General features: G+C 38.1%; 1 protein-coding gene across 8 annotated transcripts in view; it reads left to right on the top strand.

Moving 5' to 3' along the window:
- The window catches only part of LOC126873370 (potassium voltage-gated channel subfamily H member 6), a 145,763-nt gene that overhangs the window by 9,660 nt on the left and 108,338 nt on the right, over nucleotides 1-27,765 (top strand). For all 8 annotated transcript variants that reach the window (XM_050634171.1, XM_050634167.1, XM_050634166.1 and 5 more), the window contains exon 2: nucleotides 11,870-12,100. In XM_050634171.1, the coding sequence (XP_050490128.1) occupies nucleotides 11,870-12,100 (231 nt within the window). The remainder of the gene's footprint in view (nucleotides 1-11,869; nucleotides 12,101-27,765) is intronic.

The following is a 27,765-nucleotide window of genomic DNA, read 5'->3' as shown; positions in this document are numbered from 1 at the left end:
TTTCCATTCGCGTGAATTATATATGTATGCGCATAAGGATTGCCTAGCGTAGTTTTCCTAATAGAAAAGTCATCGTCTCAACCTCGATACCTTTTTGAGTTGAGTTGATTGTCATTTGCTTGGGAACGAATACCTCGACACACGATTCGAACGCTACGAACAATTCCATTTGCAATTGCGAGACGACGCGATACTCGTGAAAGAAGTGAAAATAAACTCGAACACTGTTCCCAGTTAACCCATTTGCGTACTAAGTTCTTCAAACTGGTCCCAAATATTGCCAATATGATCGTAATAATCGTGTCTCGTTAAAGTGGCAATGAGATTTCAAAATGTTTTATACGACACGTAGAATATACACATAAAAGTTATCTATGGAAAGCGTTAAAACATATGAGATTCTTGGACGAGTTCTTGGCTCTTCGTGAGAACCAAATAATGACGTATTACTACGTGATGGATGGATTATTTGTTTCTCAGGATGTTTCGTGGGAAGGAAAGCAGAGATCATTAGCATTGCGATGTTTCTTCTCGTCGCCACGATTCGCGAATTTTCGATCTGTAACACGTTCCGATTCGTTCGCGAGACGATTCCTAGAAATTGATGCGATGCCACGTATCTGAGGAGGTTATTTTTCATCGTCGATGTTGATCGAATCGTATATGAATCGAACACCAATCGAATGGTCCTGGAATTTTCGCGGAAATCTTAATTCGTTCGTGTCGCGTGCAAAACACGCGTCTACGACGCGTGGCATCTGTGATTTAACGTAGACCACATGTGTCGCTGAAATATCTTTCGAAATTGAGTACTGGCCTAGGCACCATTCAAATTAGTGTTATAAATACGTGTGATATTTCGCTGGAAGGGGATCGTTTCGCACATTCCTACGTTACTCGGAAAATTGTTTATAGCTCTTGGAATATTCGCGTCGTCTGGGTTACTTTTTCGCGACAGATCGTTAACACTTGCTCAATGGCGCATTCTATTAATAGCCTTGTGAGCTTTGTCTTAAAACGCCTTTCGTATTATCTTTTCCATTACGAAAACAAAGAGAAGAGATTGGTTTGACCAATTGACGTGTCTTGTAATTTTCAGTTCAAGCGATTCTCCAATGTCTGTGAAAATAATTTTAACGGTTTACCGAATGATTTTACAGTTTTATGAAAATCTTCTTAAAACATCCTCCATATCGTCCCTGTAATTTAGAAAAGAGAAAGAAGAAACAGGTTTAACTATAACCAATTGTTGTTTCGTAACTTCTTGTACAAGTCTTTTTAGCACGCTTACGGTGACGATCTTAACGATTTCCTGAATTCTATCTACGTTAAATTCCGCTGATCCTTTCGTAGCTTTATAAAGATTTTCTTAAGATATCTCCTGCTTTTCTTAGGCTTATAAGGGTCTTAAGACAGCTTTCATATTATTCTTCCGATTTAAAGAGGCTAAAAAGAAGACGAAGAAGAAGGAGATGTCAGTTTAGTCAGTCGGTGTGTTGTATTTTCAGTGCAAGCCTTTCTAGAACGCTTATGGAAATAATTACCACGGCTAGTGCAAGCGACGCGCAATTTTCGCCCCTAGGGAGTTCTTTGAGCGTCCAGCTGTGCGGTTTATTGTTTTTCATTTGCTCGATGCTGTGCAGTCGATTCGCGGGTTCTTTGAAGATATCTCCCTTCATTTTCACGACTCACTCGTCGGTGTATCTGCAACGTCGCGTTCAAATAGCCGTTTAATTGCGTCGTTTTAACCAAAATTAAACGTAGACCGTGATTTCATACAGGATATCATTCAACAATCGCCGATATGATTGCTTTTCTTAATGCGAGAATTTGCCATCGAAGAATAATACCTTCGAATTCGATAGCGCGAATCCATGCGATGAAAATAAACCATGATCGAGCTTGAAATTTCCCAGAGACCTTCATACGATTACGCCCCAGTATCGAGGAGCCTGAGAATTCAATAATTTCCACCAAAATCTAATCCTATTTTCAAGGTATGGAAATCTATCTTCCGTGTATAATCCGCGTGTTATCCTAGAAACGAGATACCAATCTAATTTTCCTTCCGACTCGAAATATTCATCAGCCACGCTGGTTAAACTTTTAAACGATTACTGCGAGCAGCGAAATAACTCGCAAAAATTGGTGTATGCAATATTATCGTTAAACGTGGGTATAGTGATTTAGATATTGTTTTATCGAGGCATAAAAATTGTTTCAGAATAATAGATACTTTATAGAAGCTTGCAACAAATTGCAAAATTTCTATAGTTTAGAACAAAAATTATTTGAAATTCTTTTTAATAACTACGATGTTAGGAAACGCACACAAGAGTTCGCGATTTAAATTATCCGAGAAAGAGATTGCAAATGAAACGTTGTACTGGCCCAACGTTGATTCTTGATACTTGAAAAACATGCAACGCAGCACTGTGTTGTTGCTTATCAAACGTAGATATTCCTTCTTTTTATAGTATTTCCTTGCACATTCCAATATAAGAATTTCTTATTTCGTTTCCTTAGTTTTCATGTGTACATGCAATCTGTCTTTTCTTCGCGTTAATCTTATAATCGATATTTGTATACCTACACGATAACATTGAATAGATAAATTTTGATGACCTACCCCTTAAGGAATCAAACTCGACCATTTTTGGACTTGCTAGATCTCTTCATCCTATGCCCTTAATAAGATTGATGGTTTCGAGAGCAGCTGTAGGTTTCATCCACCATGACGCAGTCCCTCGAAATATTCCAATGCGTTGAGTTACGAGCTGCAAAATCTTAGATTGTCGTTCTTTCGCGGAACTTCTATTTTCTTCGGCGACACGAGGCGCAAGTGCGTTCTTGGCACGGAAGGCCTGCTGCATACTTCACCGGAATCCCCGGTGGACATCGGTTTAAAGAAACCGTGCAGAAACGATGACTAACGTCGCCAGGAGGGCCACGAGAGCAAAGAAGAAAGCAGCGCGGGAGGAAAGTTACCAAATCCCCATTCACTTCCTCGACGACGATTCCAATCTCATAATTCAATGACTCGTTCCACTTTCCTGATTTCCAAGCGGTGTATACCCATGCGTTACGCGCGCCCTGGCTAACGTAAACAAAATATCGACGCAGATTTTCCGCTTGGTCGTGCGATATTTGTTCTGTAGGCAATCGTATATTTAAGGCCCCATCGCTCTTACAAACTTCCTTCCACCTTGTTTCTCGCCGCAAAAACCATTGAGACATATTTCAGCTTGAAAAGATTTACAACAAGTTAAGGAGACAGTCGTTTCATACGAGTGAGATAAAATTATTGGTGAAATTTGACAAGTTACCAGCTTGTAGCATTTGTAACATTTTGGCGAAACGTTATAAAATCATAAAGCTCAATGTAAATTCAACGTAACGAAAAGATTTATAACGAATTGGGAGCAAGGACGTTTTACATAATTGAACTAACGTTAATAATTACCGGTATTAATATACATTTTAATCAGACTTTAGGATTGTTACAATTATAAAATTCAACCTGTAAGCTCTACCGACGACGAGTCATTAATAAACGAAAACAGTGGTTGATGCGTCTGTAAACAGTCTGCATAAATGTTTACGTACAGCCTACTAACATTATTAATTAGTAAATAAACGTTGCAAGGGTTCGTTTCCAAACTTTCGTCATTCTCACACGCTTCGACCTTATTTTGCAAACGCAATTTTCATTAAAACACTTTTGAGCACAGAAAGATCGAAACCAGGTTGGGAAACGCGAAGAAAGCTTTAAATAAAAATCTCAGAGGGATCAGGTTGAGATATACACACTCTCAAAATTAGCCTGGAACTACAAACACGTCAACCTTGCTCCAACGACGTTGTAATTCAACTTCCCTGGTTCTAGCACAATATCGACAGGTTGGTGGCGTTCTTCCGCCTTTTTTCGCTTTCCTCTTTCTTATCCTCCGCGCTCTGTTGTGGCCGAAGAGAAAACCTGTTCGACCTGGGTCACAGACGGATCACGGGCCAGTTCTATGTTTATATATAGGATGTTTAAATCGAACCGCGTGAGCGGATTTAACTTTAACGCGACGACAAGGTCGCTCCAGCTTGTCACAACATTTGCTTGTGGGCTAGCGTGACTACATCGTATTTTCGGGTTTTCGGCTATAAGACGAATCGGCCGACTCGGCTTTATCGTTCAAGGACGGTTCAGTGAGATAAATCGAGAATCATCGCGGAGTGTATCGATGCCGTGGATCGACCATACGCAAACTGTAATCCGTTCTGTTGAATGCAGCCACGAGTTAACAGACGATCAACGGAGGTGATCGTGGAACCTCTTGGAAGTTTGCTTTGTTAGCTTGTTACGTATCGCTACCGAAGAAAGCTGCGTGTTTTCTCCAGTTCTTCGCCGACTTTCGCTGATGCATAGCGATTCGTGAAAGTGCCGGAATGGATTACTTAACCTTAACCCTTTCTGAATGCTTTGTGTGGTTTGTATGAGATATTCTGGAATTTTGTTACGAGTTTCCTGTGATATAAAGTACCGTGGTTGTATATTGGTAAAATTTAAAAGGAATTCTAAAATGCATAGCAATTCATTACATTTTGTATTGTGTACTGTGGTGAGTTATGGATATTACAATTGTACAGAATGATTCACATAACTTGTTCACCTCGTAAGGTATGCGTTTTATAAAGGGAAAAAATGTTTTATGGAGAAATTGCACGTTATGCTTCTTTTTCGTAAACAACCGAGATATGAAGTTGTAAATTTTTGTTAATAAAATTCATAAAAGAGTATCGGTGATAAATATTCAAATATTTTCATCGATCACTACGCACGTGTTAGACTGCATAAAAAGAACATTCAACGATAAATTGTTGCGATACTTCAAGTAGTATATCTCGATTGAAACGTATTAATTTGTTAAAAGGAAGTAACGCGTTTAAAAGGGCGATAAATAATAATCGATTTAATAATAAATAATGTAACTACGTGTAACGTGGAGGGACATTAAAGGCGACCCCATGGAGATAAGAATAACGCTGCTTTTCTATCCATAAATACGAAACATTGATTTATAGTTGTCAGATTGGATAATTTAACATGCGTCATATGGCGTTTACCGCAACTCTAAATCCTCGTATTGTCGTGGCGGAAACAAAACTCGCAGTAAGTTCCAATTCCGTATATTTATAACCGACCGAGTGGCTATGTAAACGTGAAATGTCGTTTGTTACGATAGAATTGGTACACGGTGCCAGTTTCTGCTCTCCGATTTTATAGAAATTTCGCTAGAAATTAAGATAGCGTTCCTTAAGAACATTCTTTTGAGAAAATCGCATCTATGCTTCGCGCTATAACTTCAATAGGGAAGATCGAAAGGAAATTTTAAGATATCTGCACGATGATATTCTTTTGAGACTTTTCTACATTAACATTAATTCTTTATAGATGTAAATCGCAGATGAACGATTGCGAATCGATGTTTCACGTTCGATTTTGGCATACTTTCAACATTCACCATAATTGCGCCCTTTCATAAAAATTCATAATTTTCCACTGTTACTTTCTCTTCGTAAAACAAATAGTCTTTAATCCAAACGTATTCGTTTAACACTTTTTTCAGATTTAAGTTTTCTAGTTTACATTACAGCGGAAGACTTAAGAATCGATTCGTCAGAAATATTCTACAAGCTCATCGATAAGTATCTCTTCTAAATCTTCTCCAATTTAGGTTCGTCTTTTTTATTTGTAAATTGTGGAATACCCCGTAACTATACCATTTTCAGAAACGCTCGATTAACACTTTCACTTATCACTTACTCTACGAACTTTATCTTACAAACGATCGCAAGCATTTGTTCTCGGTTCTTGAAAACGGATGTATATCTATGCTCATGGAACAGAAGAAATTGAGGGCCGTGATCAGTTTAGCGACTCGAAAAGATAAGAGAGCCGAGGCGGTCAGTATTTTGGAACAAACGGATAGCAAAGTAGTTCTCGCGGCTAAGTGACATCCTTGGCAAAGGGCCCAGCCCTGCGAGCCTGTCTCAGATGCGAACTCGGCAAAATCTATTTCTAGTTCGGCCGATAAACTCGCCACGGCGAATGAGATTCGTAAAAAGAACCCACGCGTCTCGTTTGTCCCTAGTCTATCCACGATTCGCACTTGTTTTCTCGTAGGGTTTCACGCCGCCTAATCGCGCGGTCAGATTGTACAGCCTTCTAAAACGATTCCGTTTGAAAATTCCTTTGATCGTGTCGTGATACATTCCCGGATAGCCCTGAGAGTCAGCGGAAGCGCAAACCCACGGAAAATGATCGTGAATCCTCGTTACTGTTTCCACAAACCGAGAATTAATGAATACAATTTGTGGAATTTGACTATTTTAATATCGTACAGTTGTGAAATTCGAGAATCTTCGGCTACCGAAGGATTTGAAAACTGAAAGATCTAAAAATTCTAGACTTCTAGAGTTCCCCTAAGATCCAAAAGTTCAAAAGCTCTAAAGTTTCAAAGTTTGGAAATTTGAAAATTCCAAAGTTTCAAACTTGCAAAATTCGAAACTTTTAAACGTTTAGAATTAAAAAATTCCAAAGCTCGATCATTGCATCGGAATATTAGACAGGAGATAGATAGACCAGATAGAAGACCAGAATACTGATCGTTACGATGATCGTGCAACGTCAAAAATGGAAAAAAATTCTCTCTCTCGATTGCCATTGATTGATTTTTGCCTTGATTTCCTAACAAATATAAAAGCACCAAAAAATGATCGACGATTAATCTTTGTGGTCGAGCTATGCTTTGTTGCTAGTCTGATTGCGGGCGGTATAGTGAAAAGGAGTATTAATCATGGTTAAACTACTGTACGCGAAGCTGCCACTTCCAACACCGCTCACTATTAGCCAGTAATTACTATCGATCAATCAGAATCACAGAACGAAACGATATTGATTCTCTAGTACAAGAAAACTGCAAATATTGTTGTGTTAACGTTCTAATTATTTCTACGAATATGTTTGTTAAACATTTCGATGAAATTATCTCGTGCGGAAATTAACGAGATTTTCTGATACGATAAATGAATTGGAAGTCAGATAATCGAATGCAAAGACATTTATAAACATTGTTACGTTTATCCATCGAATCAGCATCATTCGTGACAAATATTTAATGACAGACGAAGGACGCTTTAAGCCACGCTATTAATTAACAAGTAATAGTAAAACAGCTTTTATTCGCTGCTCTCTTAGATAGTCAATTCTTACGCGAGTTTTCATAATTGCTAGCACTTTAGTCGAATTATCGTGCTACGAAATTAATACCTGAGGAACGGTAGTAGCGGAGGCTGTACGAGAAAATGAAAATGAAACGGATGAATTTGCATGTTAACGGGATAGTTTAAATCATTTCTTTGACACCATGGAACCAGAGTTTTAATCTTGCCTCGCGTTACAAAATACGCGGTTGTTTCGCTGCGGGAAACTGCAAAATTTAACGCGCGTTTTATATCATACATGTTCTCTTTAAACCGTACGCGCTCGCTTTAAATTCCGAGCTACACGTTAAACAAATAAAATAACACTTGTAAATATGGCAAATTTTTCATATTTTCGATATTCAGGTCATTGATACTAATGAAAGCGATATTACAAAGATCTTTCTCATTTTTGGTAGCCCTTTGGTAGTCCACTTAATTTCCTACTTTAAATTCTCCACTATTAAACAAATAACTGTAATAGAAAATATACATCGCTCCCCAACCGTTTAATACCTAAAATAGCATTATCACAAGAAATGTTTATCCCAGCCGAAATATTCTCCTTCGATTCTTCCACTCAATTTCTCGTGACATTTTATCCCTCTGTCCGAAACATTCAAACATACCCGTCGTTTGCTCCAACTTGTATCTATCGATTTCACAAGTTTTCTCTACCTTTTGATCCGCCTGTCCGATTCTACGAGCCATTTGCTCCTAAATATCACGGCATTTATCCATTGCACGTGCGTCAACGCGATTCGATTCATAAGCCGACGTTGGATCACGTGCGCCGCGTTGCATCCGGAACCGATGATTTCGCCCGTCGATGTTTAAACAGGCTGTCGATGGTCACGTAATATTCGTGATAATTTCATCCAGCACGTTCCCCCTGGCGTTGGTCAACAATGCCACGGGCCGCGCGTTCCTGCGCATTTTCAATTTTCCTTCATTAAACGCGACTGTCCTTCGCAGAATGCTTAAGCATCGAACGGGGACGAGACGAGGGTGAACCGATGGTAGCCGTGGCACGCGGTGCAATTCGACCGTTCTCGAGGCTGACATTTCTCTTGGATTCTGGTACGACGTCTGGTACTCTTGCGACGCACTTGAAAATCGTCGCCTTCGAATTCGCGCGCCCTCGAATCTACCCCGCCACGGGGAATTTCGACCATCGTTAGGAACCGCTATTGTACCGTGAGGGGTTGCTACACCCTAAATTCAACTCCGTCCCCCTTATTTTCGCTGTGGAATTTTCTGTCTCCTTTTTCATCCTTATAAGACAAATTTATTTGTGTTTATTGGGATTACGCGAATCATTGTTGTTTATCAGGATGTATAATACATAGGGTGGGACGCGTAATAGTTTGAAGAAACGACGTTTCAAATGAAAGTTGGCGAGATTAGTTCTTTTGTAGGATTTGTAGAGGACGTGTTATTGTCATGGTCAAAATCGTTTTTTAAAATGGAACTGTATCATGTATTTCTTTCTGCGCGTTTAGATTCTTTGGAACATTCAGCGTCAAAAAGTATTCACGTATTACGATATTTAAAGAGATCAACAATTCGTGAGATAATTTAAATTAAAAAGTGAGATGCTTCGTATAAAAATCTGCAATATGTCACGAATTATTGATTTTGTTGACATTGCACCTGTACGCATTGTTGGACAGAATGTTCCGAGGAATCGATCTATTAAAGAGAACAACGGAAGTTTCGTATAAAAAATATCTAACCCGAACTCATAGAAGCAAGCTGCTGCTTTCTCAGAATTTAGTATTAATCGTGTACTTAAGCAATAAAATTGAGAAATTGAGAAAATCTGATATTGATCGATTTGCTTTCTCAAATAAATGTCAATATGGTCGACATCTTCTATTATTATAAATTACAAGTTCGAGTTCTCATTTTTTATTAACGTACCTCAAAACTTCGGCGAATTAACTTTCATCTCATTCCGCTGCAACGGTTAAGCGTGAACATCTTCCTCGGCGTCTTCGATTTAATAATCAGCTATAATGGAACAAACGGAGTACAGATCAAAAGAACACACACAGACAGGAATTCTGAAGTTGCGAAATTGCGAAGCTGCATGTACCCATTGCGACCTTCGTCCTAAATCCGGCATCAGTCTTAGAGTGTACACCATAAAATATTTTCGTACCAACCATTAAGTTTGTCTGCTGCGGATGTCGTAAGCCTCGGTTAATTCGCCTCGTTTCTAACTCAGCCACACTTTTTGGACGTTTTTCGAGTATACCTCAAAGGGGCTCTTCTCGAGTAAATTTGCACGTGCAATGCTAAATCTGGCACTTGCGGCCACTCACGCTCGCTTTCACATCTTTCGTCTGCAATACGATTTATCAAAAAATATATACATATCGTTCACAAAGAATGTTCAAGAATCTATTACAATCGTTGACAAAAATAATAACGAGCGATTAAAATATTTTTATCAACGTTAAATTTTTAAACATTCAGTTGATCGTATCGTCTAATATTTACATCTAAAGAGATGAAATTGTTCTTCAATTTTTACACGAAGATTTTAATGTTCATTGGAGTCGTGGGAATCACTATAGTTTACCGAGATGTACTATGAATCGATACTTATTTTTAGGAAAATAAGCTTGAAAGGTGCTACCGCTCGATAGAGCGGCAGTCTCTTCCTCTCTCTTTGCGCGAGTCTCCAGTTCGTTGAACATTTAAGGGTTGAAAACATTTGGTAAATTTACTTCTTTAATGGTTCTCGTCAAATTTGTTTCCGTTTCCATGCACGGATATCGTGCGCGATCGCCAAAAGCCTGTACTTCGATTGTTTCGAATAACGTACACCGCTTGTAAATACTTTGGATCGACGGAATGTTAAGGGATGCGAAACAATCAGGGACGTCGACGGGGAATAAAGCGCGGACGTTACTTCGTGAACAAAAAACCGACTGCACATTGCACGTCGTATCGATCTGTATACTCCTATTGCTCTTTTCTTGTCCTGCTTTGCAAATTCTATTCGAACTGCTGTCTCTTTATTAAGCCATCGAGGATTAAATAATGAAATAACGCGGCAAAATTACGCGAGGTTATCAGAAATTGTAGGTAACACATTAATAGGTACAGTAAAATGCTACGAGAAGCATTCAATAATCCTCTTACTTTAATTCATTTTTAATTTTATGATTCTAGAAGTTCCTGAACTACACAGTGACTCGATCATGACTTTTTACAAAATTTTTTTAGAATGATCGAAATAAGATAAATTTCAAGGACTAAAAAAGCTGTCAACTATGTGAATGACTTAAATAACATCGTCGGAGGACAAATGCGGAAATACAATATAGTATTTCGTAAAAATTAAATGCTATCGTGTAGTATATTTGTATACTAAGATATACACATGTAATTCTAGTGACAATTAACGTGTTCATCGATCAAATAGGAGAAGAATAATATAAAGAACCTATGTCTTCGAAAAGGCTATTTTTCTTTCTATAAGACTTTTACTAAACTCCCTACGATTAAAACGTAAAATCGCGACGCATTTCGAAAACACCCATGATAATAACTTACTTCGTTCCGTTCTTACATGTTTATGGTTTCCTTTCAACGAAAATCGCTGAATTTTCCGACGTTCTCCTACGCGATTCCCTCCTACTGTGCCTCTTAATTTTGAAGAATCGGCGACCTATAAATACATGTACATATATTCAGAATCATTCGTTCCCGTTAGCCTGTCTATCTTTTCTCTCAGTTCTTAACAAGAAAAGTTAATTTCGGACATACTCGGAAGACATGCCAACCACGCATTCTAATGAGCCGATGAAACTTCACTGTGACCGAGGCTCTCTCGTTGTTTTCCCATTCCAACAATCCTGAATTTATTTTAAAGTGCTATGTATTCCTCCCACTATCATGTCTTAACAAATATTCGATATTTTCGACACAAAAGCGTGGTACGTGTTTCTAAGAAACTATCTCGATGCCACGTGTATTCATTCCACTCCAAAATTAATATATTTTCGTCTTCTGTTTCCATATATTATATTTGTAATGATGTTAATACTATTAACATATTAGATTGAGGAATAAATGGGTTCATGTTTACAAAAAAAAAGTACATCAAATGTTACTGCCTCTGTGTAAAGTCTATCTAATTGAAGGGTAATTTATTTATCATATTTCTCTATGAATACACAGTAGCTACAGAAATTATCGGTACATATCTTTATTTTTCGAGGAAGCGCTCTTTTTACCAGACTCTACACGTTTCATTTTTATAGTATCAAATTTTCTTAGGTATATGAAAATAATACTAAATGGTACGAAGTCTAATATACTTGAATCTAATTAATTAATACTGCATCAAAATTGATGATTTATATTTCAGCTTCTCGGAAGATTATTTAATTAATATTATGAGCTAAATTAAAAAAGAATAATATTCTCACTGGATGCTGCCAATTGCTATTTTTATATACGTTATAATTCATAGAGTTGGTTAACTTGACCTGTAAGCGAATCATTCATGGGCGGCTCCCAGTGAATTCAGACAGATCGTATCAGACATCGATTAATTCGTAGCATCTGTTAATTAATGTCTTTCTCTTGTTCTTTGCAGATCGAAGTTTTTTAGTGGCCAACGCTCAACAGGGACTATGTCACATAATATATTGCTCGGACGGTTTCTGCCGGCTGACGGGGTTTTCGAGGGCGGAAGTGATGCAGAGGCCAGCGATCTGCGACTTCCTTCATGGGCCAATGACGTCGCCCCATGCGGTCGCAGCCCTCCGCGACGCCCTCGCCGCCGGCGTCGAAAAACATTTCGAGATCCTTTACTACAGGAAAGACGGTGAGTCAACCCACTCGTCAATTTGTTCATAATTAATTGCACCGTGGAAATTGATACCTTCTAGCATATCATCGTTCCATCGATGGAATGTATAATACAGTCCTCGATATCGACTTTGTCGTAATTTTTATTCATTTCTCAAAAGAATCGAAAGCTTTCTGATTTACTAGTTCCTTTGATGTCGCTACGAGACCTCGTTCTAGGGATGAATGCTTCTCGTTCTATTTACCAAAGCCATTTTTTATTTATCAGCTCAGCAAGGTAAATAATTCATGCGAATAATTTGATCACTGGCCTTGGAATTTATTCGACGTTACAGATTTTAGAGCATTCCAATGCAAAGAATAATTTTTATTTAAGCTTTCACGATCTGAGCAATATTCAACTCCGTCAGGAATGGAAATTCACCTTGGTATATGTTTTCTGAATTAATAATTAAGAAAGTTAAACAAGTGGGATTAAACGTCTTTATTCGGATAGTTGACGAAGAGTAGAGCAATTATTAGTTACAGTGGTTATAAATATTGATGTTACGATGATACGAGGAAATGAGGAAACGAGTAACGGATTCTTCCTCGAACACGAGCGTGAACATTATAAGATTTCGTGGAGTGCGAGCCAGGAACTTAAGGTGCAAACTGGCAATATTTCCTCAAGTTGAAGCTTCGCAGAAAACGGGATACCGGACATCCTGAATTCCTATCCGGTGTGTCGACTAGTCCCGTCTTGGCAAACCCTATTAACTTCCTACGGACATTGTTTCTTGGATCTGTACTTTTGCCAAGTGTTCTATTAGAAACGTTCTAGCATTTTCTCGATTCTTCGTTACCTGAAATACGAATCGATACTTGCGCTGACCTATCGTGAAAAATCTGACGAAGAACGGAGAGCACAACTAGCTTTATAAATTCGCGAGCTATAGTTCCTAAGAGAAGTTCATATGTTCATTGTATCCAACATCTGACCTGTTTCATTTCAGGTATAATTAATCTCTTGTATTTCTTAGAATTTCAATGTTACTTTTTAGAAGATGCTAAAATATTATAGTCGATGGAAATTATTTTTCGAAATTATATACTGACTCACGAAAGTTGGCGGTATTGAAATATTAATTCAATGATAGGTTCTGCGTGCTTTAACTTCGCGCTGAGCAGCTGTAAAGTTCCCTTTAAAGTACTTTGCGTCAATCCTGGAAACTTCTTGTTGTCAGTGCTATTAACCGCCTCCCCTACTGACTCACTTCGTAACAATCATTACCGCTATGCTATACCACGTTTTATAACCCATTTCTTCAGCGAACTTTATCAGTTCAATAATTCCTTTTACTAGAATGTATTTCGGACTGTATGTGTGCTGATCGAACACGAAATGCTACCGATTTACGTCGTCTAAATAATGATTAAGGACACTTGTCACTTGAAGTTTCCTTTTTTTCATCGATTACAGGGGACTTGGAATTTTTTTATGCGTTATGTTTGATAACTAAAATAATTAACTTGAAATTTTGAAATAATTTACTTCTTTACCAAACATCTACAAAAAATTATTTTAGAAAAATACAAGAGATAAGTTTGCTTTGGTATTTTTGTGCGGAGGAACTATACCGCCTTTTCAGAATCTTGCACATACATTTACGTTTCTAAAAAAATTAAGCTTTAAATAATTTGATGACAAGACTATTTCCAATAGTTTTTAAGTGACAGCCTCTCATTCCTTTGAACGAGACTTTCAATGATTTTACTAGACGGCTTTATCGACAAGAAGTAATTTACATATTTGGCTGATGATCGTGATTTTCTGGACAGGAATCGTAGCACCGGCCTTTTCGCAGGTTGTAAGAACCGTTCCGTTATTTAGAGCGGGAAAATTGAATTTATTCGCGGGTGGATGGTTGGCTGGAACTCGATTTTGCCGTAGTGTCTGACCTTAGGCGCGGCGAGATCAATAGTCACTACTGTATAATTTATCATAGTCGTGGCACGAAGTCTGTTAGGCCATCCGAATGCTCATGGTTCGGTCCCCTCGGACTTGAGATTCGAACTTTCGTATGCTATGAACCTAACCGCATCATTCTCATTTAAAAAAAATTGCTTTTTTCAAATTAGAAATATCCGTGTTCCTTGTTTTCCATCTTGCAATGTGACAAGATTTATGCAACCGTCGTGTCATAGAAAATTTTCCAATTTAGTAAAGTGGACTCTGCTTCTTTCAACGGTATTTTTCAAATGGCGATTTGTCATCCTTTCCAAAGCAAACTTGTACGTGAAACACATCTCTAAATTTATATTATAAATCTCATAAAAAAAGAACTATTCCTCTTATTTTTTATATACCGGTTGCTTTGCAGAAAGTTGTGTGAGATTGTCAAATTTAAGACATAGAGCTGATTCTGTTCTTTTATTAAAATTTTGAAATATCACTCAGTCCATGCCAAGAATCCAATTTTGAAAAAAAATGTTCTTCTCCTTTTATTTAAATATCCACGTCTCCTGTATCCAAATTTTTGGAATGTCATTAGATCTGCATAAGTATGTAAGGCGAATATTTCTAATTTAGGAAAATAGACCTGATTCCGTGTTTTCTCATCGATATGTTATGGTATATCCCAGCTATCGTTCTACGATACCTGGCAAAGAACTGGCACGTAAAAGGTCTCGAATTTTTGCGATACAACAACGAGAAAGCAACGCGAAAATAGGATACACACGTAGCCTACGTACGACGTGGCACAAAGGAAAACGAAAGAAAGGTGCTAGCGTGAAAGAGCTGAAAGGCTGAAAGTAGTCTACTCCGACCACCTGCAGCCGCCTCTGGATGGTCTATTATAGTACGTCATGTTTCCACTGAATCTGCAAGTTACACGTTATGGATTTCCACGTTTCATGAAACGAACACCCATTGTTCTCTCTTATTTCGCTCGATGAAAGATCGTCAGAAATATCGATCGCGGGCTATGAAAATCAATCGTTCGTTTGCACAACCTCAACGGAAGATTATATTGACCGCCGCTCTTTGACTCTGTAATGAGGTGAACGATGATGATGTAGAAAGATGTAGATCTCTCTGACTGTGTTGCAGCGAAGAACATAATTCAGCTAATTACTGTAACTTTTGTATATATCGTTTTACTACAACAAACAGACGCAACAGAAATATTTTGTACAAATAAAGCTGACACGAATAATTCCTTAATATATCAAGTATCGTCGAAGATGACTTAAAAAATTTCTTAATATTGCGAATATCTTTTTCATTTATCTTTAACAAGAAACATTCGTTGATTCAATTTAGCGCAATGTTTTTAACAATGGGATTTTTTAATACGTTTAGGCATACTTTGCACCAGATTTTGACAATAGTTGGAACGAGTTCCATCCTGTTGCTTTTTAATTCTCTTTCGTAATTGAAGAATCGATGTCGGTGGAGACTCATAAGAGTCTCTTACCTTTTGTTTTAGAAACCCTCTACAGATTTCTCAATGGGATTGAGATTAATACTCTGCGCGTGCCATTTTGGTAGAGAGAATTTGTCCGTTCCGAGCCAATTCTCTGTACTTTCCGCTGTGTATTTAGACTCTCGATCGTGTTAGAATATAGTCATTTCTCGAGGAAACAATAGATTTTCAACTATATCTGTGTCTATATCTATCTGTAAATTGTCCTGCGAAATATCTTTACATGTGTATTGATTCGTTAATACATTCTGTTAGATGCAATGATACGATCTTACTTATACAACACGCAACAACAGTGAATCGATGAATATTTTATTCACATTCGCAATTTTAGAAAGTTATTTTAAATTACTTTCAATTATTAATACCATCACTACATGCATATTTATCTTTCTTTGCAACGTAATGCTAATAGCAGCAAACGTGCTTCATAACAAGCAATAAAAACGATGAAAGAAGATATATTGGCGCCGTGGCCTTTTTTATGGGGGCTGGAAGGCTGTATTCTGAATGGCGTGAATGAAAAGGTCAAAGGTTACGGGACCAGGAAGTTCCATTCGATCCGATTAAAGATGTTCCTTAGCTGTTTCCTTTTCATTGATGTGGCGGAAATTAATGGCCATCGAGATCGGGGGCTGAAATGTCAAACCTTTATTACGCGGTTTCATGACACGGGGAAGTCTTAAATTAAAGCTTCAAGTAGCAACACCGATTGACGCTGACTTCTTGCACTGCATATGGCGTTTTATGCCAATAGAAACTAAACGAAGACTAAAGCGAATTTCACGGAAATACAACTGAGTTTCCAAGCACTTCTCTTCTTAGTTTACTGTTAATTTCTTTATCGAGATATTTCAATGTATTACGAGATTGCTAAGAAACTTGGCAATGTTCAGGTACTTTCAAGAATTCGGTAATAATAATAATTCAAGAATCAGGAATTTAATAAAGATTTCACTTTCGCTGGAAAAATTTAAAGTTACAATTTAAAAATTATATTTATGTCTAGATATTATTATTTCCTTCGATATAAAGGAAGTCCGGGGTAATACAGCACGTGCAATGGTTGTCACTTTGTCTGTATTTGTTCCGGACTATCTGACTATTGTGGACGTTTCTGCGGAGTCTCTTCCGGTTCCAACTACTCCCATGGACATTGTTCATCTCAGACCAATGGCGAGGAATAATCTGCTATTCTGTAGGCTTCTCTCGAGCAGCGCTATTCGAGGGAACATTATATACTATTATGAGGCTGAGACTCGGAACAATTTCCACCCTTGGAAAAATAGTTTTATCATGGGATTTATCTTTGAGAAGGTTCCAGTAACATAACAATTCGTATAGAAAAAAAAAAGAAAAAAATAATCGTTTCTTAGATCCTAGAAAAGGTTGCGAGATTGCTAGAGCTTCAGAAAAGATTAAAAAGTTGTTCAAAAAGATATTTCAGAGCATGGAATTTTAGATGGTTTCATAGGATGGGATACGACATCGTACTGAATCTTGTAAGGCTTTAGACTAATAATACGTGTTATAAACGCTTAGCGAGTTAATAATTTGAAATGGAAGTTGTACAAGCAGAGTAAGTTAACTAAACCTACAGACGGAAAGGGTTAGAGATGATCTAAGATTGGGTCACACGTTCTATCGTCCTATTAATAATCCAAAGATATCTCCACAGTGGAATTTCACGTGGTAGAAATAGTATTGAATTAATATGATGTTTTGTGTTCCTATTTTTCTTGTTTTCGAATTTTCGAAGTAGATAATTCAAATACAGATATATATATATATATATATATATATATAACACGATGCAAATAAATAATATAATTTTTTAGCAAAGCGCTTGAAGAAGGAAGGAATTTTATAAGTAAACAATTCAAATGTAATGAATGAATTCTCCTTGAATTTTAAGATGGAGAATTCATATACAAATATAGGGTGAAATTTCATCAATTTATTGGGGAAGCGTTTGAGGGACGATGAAGCCTATAGACCGAATTCTAGGTGACCAAGATCTCGCACGTTCCACGAGACCAGCTAAGGAAGCTATCAAGGATCCTTTAATCAAACATAGGTATAATCACCCGCGTGCAGCCCAAGCGGTGAGAGTAGTTTCAAAGTCGGCGTATGATCGATTAATTTTCCATACTCTCGGAATCCGTCAAGGTTGTAGAGCCAGGACACTCAAGGTCAGCCTAGGGAAACTTTACACTCACGCTAATGCATATAGTAGCCGTCCACGATATATCATGTCGCATTTTCATATCGACAAGTTTGTAAATTTAAACTTCAGCTTACGTGAAATTCAAAGCCATTCTAAGATTTCTGGTATGTTGTGATCCTTAGATTCACGAAATTCCAAGATCTTCGAGGACACCTTTTACGTAATTGTAAGAAGAAGATCTTTGTTCCGATTGAGATTCAAATTCATCATGGAAATATTTTCTTGGAGATTTTGAATCGTTTTACAACAATAGAATTCTTCCCTGACATTAGTTTTTACCACCAAAATTCTTTTCTGACGTGCATGTGTCATTTTCATAAAATAGAATTCTTTTTTTCTTTATTCAGTATCTGTCCCTAATATGTTCATTTTACTTCTTCATTATCTTCGAATTATCTCTTATTACTAAAATTCTTTCCTTTGACATTTTTATCTTTTTGCTTTCCATTAGGATGTTTTTCTTCGCCATTCTGGCATTCTCGAGGAAAACAATTCAGATTAAAAAGAGCTTTAATCTCCTTTCGATCGAACATCAACAAACATTGCCACGAGACTGTTAGCCGGTGGTTTCTCTCCGAAGAAATCATCGACTGGATGAGTATCGATATCATTGTTGATCGGCCCCCATCAGCAGATGTGGCTATTTCGCGAGAACCTCCTCGAGAGTGCTCTCTCGCGTTGTTACGCAACCGTGCAGAGCGTGAGGACGGTGTTTGAAGCGGCTAAGAATAGCAGTGCTTGTGTTCCACCCCTTCTCTTGTTCCTGAAACGCCCACCCTCCTCCTTCCATCGTTCGTACCCCCTTTTCGTGTGTCCCCACCAGGTATACAACGTAGTCAATGACATCACGGAAAGGCGTTCAACCTCCCCCTTCCCTGCACCATTGGCCCACACGGCGTCGGAACGTGACGTCATCACCGACGCTTCTCCTTTTCTCTCCTTTTCACCCTCCTTTCGAACCGTTTCGCCTTCGTTTCGTCTCAGCGTTTTTCCTCTCGGTATTTTTATTTCACTGTAGCTACGAAAGGTATTGGCACACATCCCTATTTTTTTTTATTAGGTTTTATGCATTCCATCCTCGTAGCATCAAATTTTTATAGTGATACGAGAGTACTGTTAAATGATGCAAATATGCTTGGACAACCAGAAGAATCTTTAAAGATTTGGAGTTATTTCAAAAATATTTTTTAAGATTATGAACGCTTTTCGTTGCGAGGTGACTTTGACCTACGAACTTGTTAAAATTACCAATCACAAATACATTAATATAAAACCATTATAATACGTAGTCGATGGAATTTGTATAATTTATGGCACGTATAATTATTTGTATAATTTACAACGAATAATTATTAAATTATATATCGCGTGTGATGAGTCTACTGTAACTTTTAATACGGTTATGTAATAAGAATATTACCTATGGACAAAATTTTATTCGAATTCTCGTTCAACATTCTTCTGCTTTGTTACCTAAACACACGTGATGCAACAGTAAATTCGTGACGTCGTACTCAGGACAGTGACACTCCGAGCGTGTTGGCTTTGCCAAAGCGTTAAGCCTCGTCTCAGAACTGGACTGTCCCGTCGGCGTAGTCTGTCCTCCGAATTTCGAAAGCTTCGCTGGGGAACCGCGGCGCTAAGAGGCCACCTAAGGTACGGGCTTGCAGTCTCTGTAACGACAGCGCGCGGACATTAGCTTCGTGCTCGATCGTTCGTGATTCTCTTACGTTTCTTCCAAATCGTACCCTCCGAGCGTGTTCTCATTCTGTGAATAACGTTCCGATATACTTTCGAGAACCTATGTCACTGTCTCATAACTCTACCAAGTCTAAAACGTTCAAACTGTCACATACTATCAAGTATAATAATAACAATTGAATGTCACAATAATAAAATAAAATATCATTTAGCTAAAGTGAAATTTTTCATATAAGAAGAGTGCAAGTGTGGATTATTATCTAGCAATTCATTATTAAATTAATATACGTGAATGATTATAAAGGATACGATTGAAGAATCGTGGAAATATTATTGGTCGAAGGAATTAGTATCAGAATTGTACGAGAAACGAAACTCTGTCTTTTGTTCGTCTTACACGTGGAAACTCCGATTTCATTGGAACGATATACGCGTGAAGTGGCGAGAGAAAGCAATGAGTTGCGACGTGGAGAGCCCGGAGGAACAGCGAGAATGGATCCCCATGAAATTGTAGGTTAATTTTACTTGCTCCCGTGATTCCTCGCTCCCTCCCTCTTGTTCTGGCACCAAGGCACCGAAGTTCCCTCATTAAGAACGCTATTAGCCTGTGGGAACGAGGGTAGATTTTCATCGCGAGAACCTGAAGCACCTATGATTACCAGAAGTTTTCTGAATTTTCGGCTGACCGGGTAACTCGATTGTCGTTCGCTTCCTATAGTGTGATGCTCGTTTTTTTTTCTTGCTTCTGTGAACACGAAAGTGTGAAATAGCGATGATCGCACGATTTAGTAATTCTATAAACGAAGTTAACCACGTCGATCGTATAAAATATTTCAAAGTGAATATTTACTTTCAAAAAATTACGAACTTGTTTATTCGTGTAGTTACTGGATTATTTTGTTTTTACTAAAACGCGGATATTAAGATTTTGTGCTAGTTTTTATTGCTGGTAATTGAGTCTCAAATGCTAGATTATTTTACTTTTAATAGTAGTTCGTTACGAATGACTGAGTTTCGAGTGCCAGAAAATTACTTCATTTTTCGAACAACCTGAGAATATGAATTTTGTATAATTGTTTCTTACCAATGATTGGGTTTCAACCGCTGAAAAGTTACATTATTTTTATAATGATACGGGAATGGGAATATCGTGCGATTGTATTGTATTGTAAGTAATTGAATCCGCAGTGCTAGGAATATATAAAAGAGTTATGTGTTTTTGACTACGGTTGAGAGAAGAGTGCACAATACTGCACAACCACTCAAACTACTGGTGGACGTGACTGAATGTGTACTGGGAATGTCCGCGTAGTTTTCTTGAACTCAGTGAAAACGACTAGGAGATAGAGGACAAGAGGATGTGTGAGTGTTACGATATATTACGTATAAAAAAAGTACTTGATAATGAGTTAACTTAATGATATTGTTTAAGTTTTATTGATATTGTTTGGTTTGAGTCCTCTTGCATTATATCGTATCGTCCTGAGGTCTTATTTTTGTTCTGGTATGTTTTATATTTTAGAATTATCTTCGACTTATAAATAAATACATGTTATGTAAATTTACACTTTTGTACGCGTAGATGTCTACCTAAACAGAGACTTATTTCACTTGCTAAGCATTATAACTAATTCTTTGCTTTGGATATTTTATAAATTTTATATATTTCTTTATATATTTTTATTTGTCATATTATATACATTTTACACTTTTAACTTTCCCATAATCACATAAATATTCACGGTCTAACAATAAAATACTATTCCATATATTCATAAGCATATCTGGTGATGGCGTTAGTCCCAGAATTTTTTACAAAGGGAGTGACGTCAAACCATCCCTAAAGTTATTTATTTGGGGAGCGTTTCCACGATATTTCATAATGCGAAGAAGCCTGGCCAATTGTCACGTTCCGGTGAAACGCGTTCGAAACTGCTGAACACGACGACGCGACGGAAGGAAACAATTTATACGATAAAAGATCTGACAGTGGCGGAATATTTACGGAAAAGACAAATCGAACAACTTTTCGATCTTCGACGAGACTTAGAAAGATTTCTGAAGATGGTGGCGAGGTTAGATGTTTAACCAGAAAAAAGTTTTATCTGGTTAAAGAAGATTCTGCTCGAAGAAAACGAGAAACGGAAAGGTCAGGTTCTTCTCGCAACAAAAGGGTGGTTTCTTTCGTGGAAGGGAAAGGTCGAATTCACGGCAGTCCGTTCGATACAATCCAATCTCTGTTATTCAAAGGGATAGGAAGAATCGTGAAGATAAGAAACATCGGCGGGCAAACGTCCACCTTTCACGATAGATAGACGCGATAGCCCTTCGAGATTGTATGTTTCGCGTTTCAAGGACCTTGAATGTTTTACTTCGAATCTGATATATTTTGTAACCAACCTTGACTTCCCAGAGGCGCGTAATTTTACTTCGATTCTTGTTTCTCGCATAAACTTGAATTTTAAAGTAGACTAAGTGTTTCAAGGACTGGGTGCTTAACAGTCTTGTTATAAATAAGTTTCCGTTCAGATTTTTCTGCTTCATGGAAACAGTCAACATTTACTCTTCTTTCTTTCATTCGCCAACATTCATCGGAATTAGATCCTACGGACCTTCGAATATACAACTTCGTTCCTTTCTCTTAAAATCGAATTTTACACCAGATTTAGTAATCTTCCTGTAATTTATCGTTCGTTAAGCTGGCCCTATTTCATGAAAAAGATCCTTAGTAATCTTCCTGTCGTAAAATAATCTTACTAATTTTCTATAATTTATCTTTTGTTGGTGTGCCTCTGTTTCATGAAAAAAATCCACATTTTCTCCGCCTTCTTTCACTTGAAATAAGAAACACCATTGTAACCAAGAATAAAGCGTCTTCATCGAAACTAGACCACATAATCCTTCAAGATCAGCAATGCCTTATTTAAGAAACCTTGGTGGACCTGTCCCTTGATGGAGATACGTTCCCGATTGTACCTTGACATCGCGAAAATAGCTGATTCTTGTTCGTCTTTCATGCTTGCCGATCAACTCCGTCGGATTATAGTCGCGCGCGATTAGGGTCATCCGGAGTAAACCAGGTGAACGTCTCCCTTCCCGTTGCTCCTTTGTGGACGTTTGACATTTTCCTGGGCTGGTCACGTGGCCGTTTTTGGCAAGTATATCGGACGACGGGGTTTCGCGATTCGTAAGCCCGAAAGCACACTTCGGAAAGGGAGCGGACCTCACCAAGAGGGTAGAAGAAGGAAACAGAGAAATAAACGAGGAAGAAGGAGAGAGAGAAAGCGCATGCTATTTCTGTGCATTGCTTGGCCTGCAGCACACGTTGCCACGTCACAGGGGCATTGCACTCGGTGACGTCACGAGGGCACAGCGTCATCGACCAATTGGAGGGAGCCGTTAACCCATTAACCACTCGGCTATTCGTTCCACTGCGGTATCATGACCTCCTCACTATCCACCAATCGTTTTACTAGACATCCAGGACCTCATCGTGCGATAATTTCATAAACTAGTGTGTTTCGGTCTTACGTTATTACATACATCAATCGTTTTAATTGATAGCCAGAGCCTGGAGTATTTAGTAGGTAGTTCGATACATTGATATTTTTCTTATCGATCTTATCAATTTGGAGCCTATCACGGTTTTAGATGAGGCGTGGACTTGGAAGAACCTTGGACCCAGTCAACGAGGGAATCGTGGAAATATGGAGCATTTTTTGAAATTGTACTATTTAAATGGGCATAAATACAGGTAGTTACAGATTCAATTATAAATAATTACAAGTTCAGTTTTTAATGGTTACATCATGTTGAAGGGGTTACCAATGGTTGGCATTAGACTTGTCGGTAATGCTATCGGAGTGAATGGTATGACTAACAGTGCTAGAATTAATTGAAGCATTTAAATTAGAGAAACAGTTGTGTGCAGGTCAAAATTTGCAGTCTACTCGAGATATCAAAGTTTCATTAAACATAGGAGATATCCGAAGAATTTATGAGTATATTATCGTTAGACTGCGGCTATTTATACAAATTGATATTTTTGTGAATGGAAAAAGATCGGATCTGAATAAGAGATTTATTTTTCCTATTAGGCACGAGACCAACTAATTTACTGTGGATATTTTATATAGTTTTGTATATCATATATATTCTGTATACTTTTAAACACAGTCTACAAATGCGTATAACGATATATCATACTTTTTCACACTAACGATATATCGTACTTCAACATTCCGAACGACATACCCAAAATTCAAGCAAGCGATGATCCTGAACATTTTCCATGAACTGTCACTATCAAGTGGAAGTATTACTATACGATATCGTCAATTATCAATTTGGTGGATGGTGCACAAGGTCATCGTGCAAGCATGCAGTAGTTGGATCAGGAAGGGCCATGTGTAAATTAGCCGAATTAGAGTGGACTGGATGTATTTCTGGACGCTGGGCGCACCCCGAAGGGGATGCTTATTTATAGTGACCGCACGGTAGTACGTTGAAGCAATTTTAGAAATTCATTTGGCTATTTCTTCACTACCTCCCGCCATGTATTATCGATGGCTGTTTCATTTTTTCTTTCCATCCAAGTCCCCACAAATTTGCCTCATCCTCCAACCAAATTATGTTTTGTTCTATGTTGTTACAAAATGTTCAAGTTAATTTACACGTTCCAATTTCAAACGTATACTTTCTCGTCGTCCCGAGGATCGAAGAATTTCTTTCGGTTCGTCGGATTCGTTTTTTTCCTCGTGTAACGTGGACAGCAGCTTCTGCTGTTGTCGCGTGGTCTAAAAATATGTATAAAGACGGAACGACCTTCGAGATTCCGTCGAGTATCGCGATTTTGTCGAACAAATCGCGCAGCAAGAAGATTCGTGATCCGAGATGTCGGCTTATCTTCCTCCTCGATGTCCACGAACAAAATTCCATCTCTTGTACCTTTTATTTTTTTATCTCGTCTTGTCGTACAGTTGACAAAGTTGACAAGTAGTGTTTAAATTAGAATTTTCTACGCAGTAACTTTATTTTTCATGTGCCTCCTTTGATGAAGCGCCACAGGATTCTAAACGTGTGTATCGTGAGGACATTAGAAGTATCAATACGAGTTTATTAATGTCCGCTGGTCTTGAAATAGACACAGACCATCGGACTCTTTCACTCTTTGGGGCGCAGTCATCACAAAACAGTTACACACTCAGCCACCGTTACGCTACTGTTCATCATAAAGCTTCGATATGCGAATTTATTACTAACTTCGTCACTTTAAAATTCTACGGTAGAACTAGCGAGCCCGTGACAATGACGGATTTCAGACTTTCTTTTTCAACAGTTACTTAAAACATACAGTTGATTTCTGTCAAAGTTAATATTGATTTTTACCTAATTCTAGATAAGGTTATATAGACAAATTTATTTTCATTAATATCATTTGAATTGACTCACATATACATATATAGAAAATTTAAGTACGTATTACAGACCAGTAGATTCAGTGTTAATATTTCTCCCGGTCATTCCAAGGTAAAATAGAAATTTAAAGAGCCTTCCAGTGTCTCCCCGTAATAATAACCATTTCTATAAAACCGAGGGTTTATCGAAAGCCAGGAGCTTTTAAAAAAATCGATCGACCAAGTGTTTTATCCAGCGGAGGGATTATTGGTACTTTTTTCCAAGGGAAGACGATGCAGGCTCCACTGAAAGAGCATCGTCTGTGTCTCTCTTATGCTTTGCCTCATTCTCTCGACAAGGACGTTGCGCTGAATGAATGCAGCGTGCGTTCACCCTTGTTGCTTGCGCATCCCTTTCTCATTTCTCAGCTCTATCTTTGCCTTTCTCTCTATTTTTTTGCCATTTCTTTTTACTCCTGCTTTCGTAGAAACAGGTCTCGACTCATCCACAGCGTTCTTCTCCGTCTCGTCGTTGGTTTAAAAGCCGTGGAACCACGAGGACCTAACGAGACCCCCGGACTACTCGACCGAAACAAAGCAAGTGTTCTTAGCATTGGTCGCCTAACGGCACGTGATCCTTTAAACCGCATCTTGAATTTTCATGAAGAAAAATCGTTGGCACGCCGCCATTTATTCCGCGACTTCCTATGCGCGGACTCGACGCGGAGAGAAGTGACGAGGAGGAGCGTTCGTTTCACGGTAAGCCGTGAAAACGAACGTTTCACGCCGTCAAACGAAGCCTTTTCTCCCAACCATCTCTCTCTCTCTCTCCTCTCTCTCTCATTCTCTCACTCTCTCTCGTTTACACAGACTGACGTTTCAATTAAGTCGGAGTACCACTGGAATTTTCACTGGTTACTTGTTCCCCTTTCGACTTCTTTTCAGGTTCAATTTCTGGAATCAAGAAGGCGAACAAACAGAGCTACTCTTATGGTTCCTTACTATCTTTTTCGGTTTCTTATATTGTTTCCTTCTTTCTTTTTGTGAGAGCTTCTACGGATGATGTTGAATTTAATAGTAGAATTTGTTTAACATTCAGTGAGTCGTTTCCTCCTTTTTTTGCTCCTGCTTTGAAGCGACCTGGAGCTTGAGCAAGCAAAAAGTAATGAACTCGGAACAAAGCAAGTATCCTCGTCACCTCGTCACCTCGTGTAAGCGTACTTCGTTCATTATAATTAAAGTTGTCATAAAGAAGTTCGTCCCTTCGTCTGTTTATAGCTTAACGAGGTGTATTCTTCAACCAGTTGATAGTTATCAATTCAAGGTTGAATGAACAACGACTTTTCTGTTTGTGATTGCATTGAGAACTTAATGAAAGTTAAAAATCTCCAAATTCTGTCTTTCGATCAAATACGAAAATCTAGTTAATTAGGGGATTTGAATCTTAATCACCGAATCAAGGCTCTGTTCTCGAATACTTACGCTATAGTTTGGAATTGTTATATTCAATCATTAGTTCAGAATTGTTATGTGTCCTGTGCAGGGCCTAAATAATTAATAGAAATTTCTATATTTATACGATCGGCTTCAACTATTCGGTATTCCAATTTCAATTTGCATAATTAATTACGAAATTAAATAGAATTAATGACATAATTTGAGAATGGAATAATTTCCAGCATCATCGTGAACTATTATGTTTTCTCCAAGTGATGGAATATTTTTTGCACCTAATACATATAACGAACTCCTATGAAGCATCTATTATTTTAGTACATCTCTTTCACCTTAACAAAACAACATTTAAGTCGCTTTAGTGAAATTCTTCCAAAAAGGTTGCATTGATTCAACTTCCACACATTATCTCTCGCTCTTCATTCAAACGTGCTTAATTAAGCTACAAAAAAGAGAGCAAAGTGTCAGGAGATTTGGAGGGTTGTTCCTTTTCAGGGTGAATTTCTGACGACGTGAAAGTTTAACAGGCGGCAGTCAGTAACGCAAGCCGCATGAAAAATGGAGCGAGAAAATGTGAAAGGCGCAACCTGGCCCGCCGAGGGCTGTTTTACACAGTGTTTCTTCCTCGCATGCTCGCATTTCAGTTGGATCTGACAAGCCAGCTGTGCGTGACCCGTCTGCGTGCGTAATTCCACAGGGACAAAGGGGAAGCGAGAGGAAAAGTGTAACAGAGAAAGAAAGCCAGCAATGGATCGATAGGACAGCTTGCTGTGACGTTGCCGAAGAAACCACACGTATTGCACATATTAGCTGCTATCTAGACACGAGGAGCGGTTTGGCCGAACCGAGAATGTCTCTCTAATTGATCGCTGAATTTTATCATCTTCCACCTGTCATTAAACGTATTCTATTTTCTCTCTCGTTAAACATCCTGAATGTATTATCCTGCTGGATTAGCCGTGTAATCGGCTGGAATACATACAGTGACACATGACGATATTTGAGTACTTAATGTAGAAAATCATTGCATATATATCATTTTTTGAGTATGAAATTGTGGATATATAATTTCTAGTTTGTATAAAACTTATTAAAGTTTCATTAACGTTAAGTGGCAGACGATTATCACGTTTATTTTGCTAAAATTTGAAAGAAATTAAAAAATGTATCGTCGTATGTTTTGTGAAGGCCATGACCATAATTGATAAAATATAAATAGACGTCTTAAAGCAATGCTATAAGTTCCGAGTACATAGGTATACCCCTACGAAAGATTTAATGAAAAGATCAAACAGTTCCATTGATACTGTTCCAACATTGCAACCGGTTATCGAGTCTTCCAGTCACCGCCTCACAAGGGATTATGTAATACTTCCTCGCCTGCTGCACAGCCAAACCATTATTTCTCCGCCCTTTGCAACCATCTAAAAAC

Source organism: Bombus huntii, chromosome 14, assembly GCF_024542735.1.
Source record: "Bombus huntii isolate Logan2020A chromosome 14, iyBomHunt1.1, whole genome shotgun sequence".
Taxonomy (NCBI): Eukaryota; Metazoa; Arthropoda; class Insecta; order Hymenoptera; family Apidae; genus Bombus; species Bombus huntii.
The sequence above is the reverse complement of the archived record's forward strand: the minus strand, read 5'-3'. Positions and strand labels throughout refer to the sequence as shown.